At 38.3% G+C, this 4,884-nt stretch overlaps 1 protein-coding gene across 1 annotated transcript; it reads left to right on the top strand.

Moving 5' to 3' along the window:
* The first annotated feature begins 843 nt into the window (after nt 1-843).
* On the top strand, nt 844-3,941 carry LOC131661225 (uncharacterized). Its single transcript, XM_058930685.1, has 4 exons — nt 844-1,219; nt 1,360-1,466; nt 1,527-1,862; nt 3,819-3,941. The coding sequence occupies exons 1-4, from the start codon at nt 844-846 to the stop codon at nt 3,939-3,941; spliced, it is 942 nt and encodes a 313-aa protein (XP_058786668.1).
* Nucleotides 3,942-4,884: the final 943 nt, after the last annotated feature.

Below are 4,884 nucleotides of genomic sequence, written 5' to 3'. Positions count from 1 at the left end.
ATTTTGAAGATGATTATTACTATGAATTAATTTATTTCGTTGCGTTAATAAAGTGAAATGGAACAATATGGTGATTGTGAGATCGTTTCATCCAAATGATGTGTTATGTATCTTTTGTTTAAAAACATGATCAACTTTGTGTACGTTAATGATGTAGCATCCCATTTAATGTTAGTAGATTGAATTTTATTTACTCTGATTTACTATTTAATTTACGATAGGGAAATGAGGAGTTACAATTGTTATCAAAGCAGGTCGCTCCGTCCGGCCAAGTTGTTGAGTCAGTAGATTAGTGCGACGGTCGAGTACTGTCTAGTAGATTTCTATCCGTTGTTTGTTGTTTGATGTAATTCAGATGGTGGCTGAGAGAAACAATGTTGCTATTTCTACTGCCCTACAAGCTATGGCTTAGGCTATGCAGAACCAGCCTAATGCTGGTGCTATTGATGAATCTAGACGCTTGGCAACTTTCCAAAGGGAGAACCCGCCTACTTTCAAGGGCAGACACGATCCTAATGGGGCACAGGCTTGGATCAAAGAGATGGAATAGATCTTCCAGGTGATAGATTTTTCTGAAGCGCAGAAGGTGCATTATGGTACTCACATGCTGGCTAGTGAGGCTAATGACTGGTGACTGGAGACTCGTCATAAGTTGGATGGTACATGCGAAGTTGTTACATGGGCAGTTTTTAGTAGGGAATTCCTGAGGAAGTACTTTCTGGAAGATGTTCGTTGGGTCCTAAAATCAAGCGAACAATTGGATATCAGAATATCTGAAGATTTCTGGAACTGGTGGATTGTTGAAGAATTTATGAAGGGGATAGTAAGGCTCGCGACAAAATCATGAATGAAAGAAGAGGCAAGCAACAACAGAACCATGGTAAGCCTTACAGTGCTCTAACTGACAAAGGTAAACAAAAAGCTATTAATGGCAAGAGAACCAGTGGGAGAGATGCCCCTACTGGTGTGGTGTGTTTCAAATGTGATCGACCGGGTCACAAAAGTAATGTTTGTACTAGAGAGGTGAAGAGGTGTTTCCGTTGTAGAAACACAGGTCATGAAATAGCTGATTGCAAGTATAAAGCAGTGGTATATTTTAATTATGGTGAAGAAAGACACATCAGTACTCAGTGTCAGAAACCGAAGAAAGAGCCAACTGGTGGAAAGGTTTTTGGTTTAGCCGAGACTCAGACATCTAGTGAAGACCGGTTGAGTAGAGGTACATGTTTCATTAATAGTACTCTTTTAATTACTATTATTGATACTCGTGCTACTCATTGTTTTATTGCTGCTGATTATGTGAAATGATTGGGTATTGTTTTATCTTCTATGAGTGGAAAATGGTTATCAATACTCCAGCTAATGGGTTGATGACTACTTCTCTTGTATGTCTGAAGTGTGCTCTGTCGATATTTGATAAGGACTTTACTGTGGATCTAATTTGCTTACCGTTGAGTGGTCTAGATGTAATTTTGGGAATGAACTGGTTGGAATGAAACTATGTTCATATTAATTGTTATGACAAGTCAGTGCGGTTTTCAAATCCTGATAATGTGAAGGAAACTGAGTTCTTGTCTTCTAGACAGTTGAATGAGTTGACGAAAGATGGATCTCAGGTGTTTGCATTAGTGGCCTCTTTGTCTATTGAGAATCAAGCTATGATTGATGAATTGCAAGTAGTGCAAGAATTTGCTAAAGTTTTTCCAGATGATATTCCAGATGTACCACCAGAGAGAGAAGTAGAGTTTGCTACTGATCTTGTCCCTGGTACTAGAACTGTTTCTAAGGCACCCTACAGGATGTCGACATCTGAATTAACAGAGTTGAAGAAGCAATTAGAAAAGCTGCTTGAAAATAAATTCGTAAGATCAAGTGTGTCACCTTTGGGAGCTCCAGTGTTGTTAGTGAAGAAGAAGGACGGTAGTATGAGACTTTGTGTTTATCATCGACAGTTGAATAAAGTTACGATTAAGAATAAGTATTCACTTCCGAGAATAGATGATTTGATGGATCAATTGGTTGGTGCATTGCGATGATGTTGTTGTTGGTGTTGGCCTGAAATGACAGTAATTATTGTTGAGAGCTTATGCTCTGAATTTATATAAATCCTTGGTTGCATTCCCGATGTCACATGCATTCATTATTAAAGGCTTATGCCTTGTTACTGGTTGAGGGCTCATGCCCTGTTGTTGACGGCTTATGCCTTGTTATTGCCTATTATATAGAATTTTGGAGATAGCTTATGCTCTTTTGGTACCACAAGCATGAAGTCGAGTCAGTCCCAATGAAAATGTATGTTGCATGATGACTTGAGTGTGCTTGTGTATGTTATTGTATGTGTGAGTTAACAAAGATGATATAAATTGGTGAAGCATGAAATATATTAACCTATATGCAATATCTGTTGTATAGTCACTATTATATGATTTATTATATTTCTGTGATATCTCATTGAAAATTCTAGTAACACACGCTCGATGTCTTACTGGATGTTATGACATCCACAATTACACAGCACAGATAATTATAACAGAACAACATAAAAACAATAAAGAACACACAAAATTGTTTACCCAGTTTGGTTGAAACAACCTACTCTGGGGGCTACCAAGCCACAGAGGGAATCCAATATAAGCAGAATTAATTCGGAGTTAAACTCCCCTGTTTACAACTCCTCACTTAAAACTTACCCAATGCAATTCCAATCTATTCCTAGACCTGAGTATCTCCACTCACTCCCCATCAATCACAACAGTGATTACAAATAATCATATAACAATTACAGAGAGAAGACACTCTTTAAAAACACACATCGATCTGCTTAAAAGCTTCAATCAAGAGACACACACTCGTGCTTAAAAGCCTAGAGTGACAATAAACAAACTCAACCTATTCCAATGCAATCATCGAGGATAATTGCTTGGATCACAAGAGACAGCTACAGAACTACGGTTCTTCACAATACCCAAAATCTTCTGTCTGCGTTCCAAATTAGGATTGCAGTCTTTTTATATGCATTTCTTGGGCCTTGGGCTTTTTAAGAAACAAATTAGGGTTAAACAAGTTAACCTAATTTACACGTCATCTGCTTGTTACAAAATGTGTTGTCAGCATGATCCTCTGGACGAAATATTCAGCACACAATAAAAGGTTTCCTAATCTGATAATTGAGAGAAATCAGGAAACACATTTAATAAACGATAACAGCTCCTGTTGTCACACACAGATGTCATGACATCGGTCATGACATTCACTACAGAACCTGTATTAGCTTAACACATATGCAGCCTGCATAACACAATATCAACCAGGTATGTTTTACCATAAATGCATCTAACATGAAAACACCTTCAATATCCCCCTTTGGCAAATTGTTGGCTAAAACAACCTGCCATACCATATCAGAGAAATACTTGCAGCGGACACAAAGTAACCAAAATACAATCAAGGCAAGCTAATACAATACAGACAACATACATGACCAGTATGCACATAATGCTCAAACAAATCAGACAGCAGCCACAAGAGCAGCACAAGCACAAACAGATCAACGCAAAAATAAGCAAATTAGAAATTGATGATCACACACCACCACCATTCTTGTTGTTCTGGGGTGACACATTTGCTACTTCTCCCCCTGTTTGGCCACAAAAGTTGCCAAAGCCAACAAAATGTCTTCTCCCCCTATTTTTTTGTTAACTCTATGGTTCCTCAAGGACGCAGAGTCCTAACTTGCTTCGCAAGTTTTCAAACTGTGTAGCTTTAAGAGCTTTTGTGAAAATGTCAGCTAGTTGAAGTTCAGCGTTCACATGCTCTAGGCAAATTACTTTGTCTTCGACGAGTTCTCTGATAAAGTGGTGTCGGATATCAATATGTTTCATTCTGCTATGCTGAATTGGATTTTTGGAGATGTTGATAGCACTGAGATTGTCACAATATAAAGTCATGACATTCTGTGGAACATTGTACTCAGTCAGCATTTGTTTCATCCAGACCAATTGTGAACAGCTACTACCAGCTGCTACGTACTCTGCTTCAGCAGTAGATAAGAAGACGCAATTTTGTTTCCTGCTGAACCATGATATAAGATTTCTACCTAGGAAGAAACATCCTCCAGATGTGCTTTTTCTGTCATCAGCACTTCCAGCCCAGTCAGCATCACAATATCCAGTCAAAACAGGGTCACTTCTGTTGGTGTATAATAAGCCATAGTCAGAAGTTCCATTTACATATTTAAGGATTCTCTTGACTTGATTTAAGTGACTTGCCTTTGGCTTTGCTTGGTATCTGGCACACACTCCAACTGCAAAAGTAATATCTGGTCTGCTGGCTGTTAGATATAGCAAGCTTCCAATCATGCTCCTATACAAACTCTAGTCAACATTTATGCCCCCTTCATCTTTAGATAGCTTTTGATGTGTTGGTGCAGGAGTTCTTTTGTGACTTGCATTATCCATTCCAAACTTTTTCACTATGTTCTTGGCATATTTGATTTGAGACATGAAGGTGGAGTCTTCCATTTGCTTGATTTGAAGACCAAGGAAGTAAGTCAATTCCCCAACCATACTCATTTCAAATTCAGTCTGCATTTGACTGAAAAAGTGTTTTACCATTGTATCAGACATTTCCCCAAACACTATGTCATCCACATATATCTGAGCAATCATGATTCTTCCATTTGTATTCTTTACGAATAGGATTTTGTCTATTCCTCCTTTCTTATATCCATTCGTGGTCAGAAATTCAGTTAGCCTTTCATACCAAGCTCAGGGAGCTTGTTTCAACCCATAGAGAGTTTTTCTTAGTTTGTAGTCATGATCAGACAGATTTGGATCAGCGAACCCTTTGGGTTGTTCCACATATACTTCTTCATTCAGATATCCA

The sequence above is a fragment of the Vicia villosa genome, linkage group LG1, assembly GCF_029867415.1.
Source record: "Vicia villosa cultivar HV-30 ecotype Madison, WI linkage group LG1, Vvil1.0, whole genome shotgun sequence".
NCBI lineage: Eukaryota > Viridiplantae > Streptophyta > Magnoliopsida > Fabales > Fabaceae > Vicia > Vicia villosa.
This window is presented reverse-complemented; position numbering and strand designations above follow the sequence as displayed.

Coding starts and splice junctions, on each gene's coding strand:
- LOC131661225 (XM_058930685.1), top strand. CDS start 844: ATGAATGAAAGAAGAGGCAAGCAACAACAGAACCATGGTAAGCCTTAC. Junction 1,220..1,359: donor TGAAGACCGGTTGAGTAGAG/GTACATGTTTCA, acceptor TCAATACTCCAG/CTAATGGGTTGATGACTACT. Junction 1,863..3,818: donor AGCTGCTTGAAAATAAATTC/GTAAGATCAAGT, acceptor CACATGCTCTAG/GCAAATTACTTTGTCTTCGA.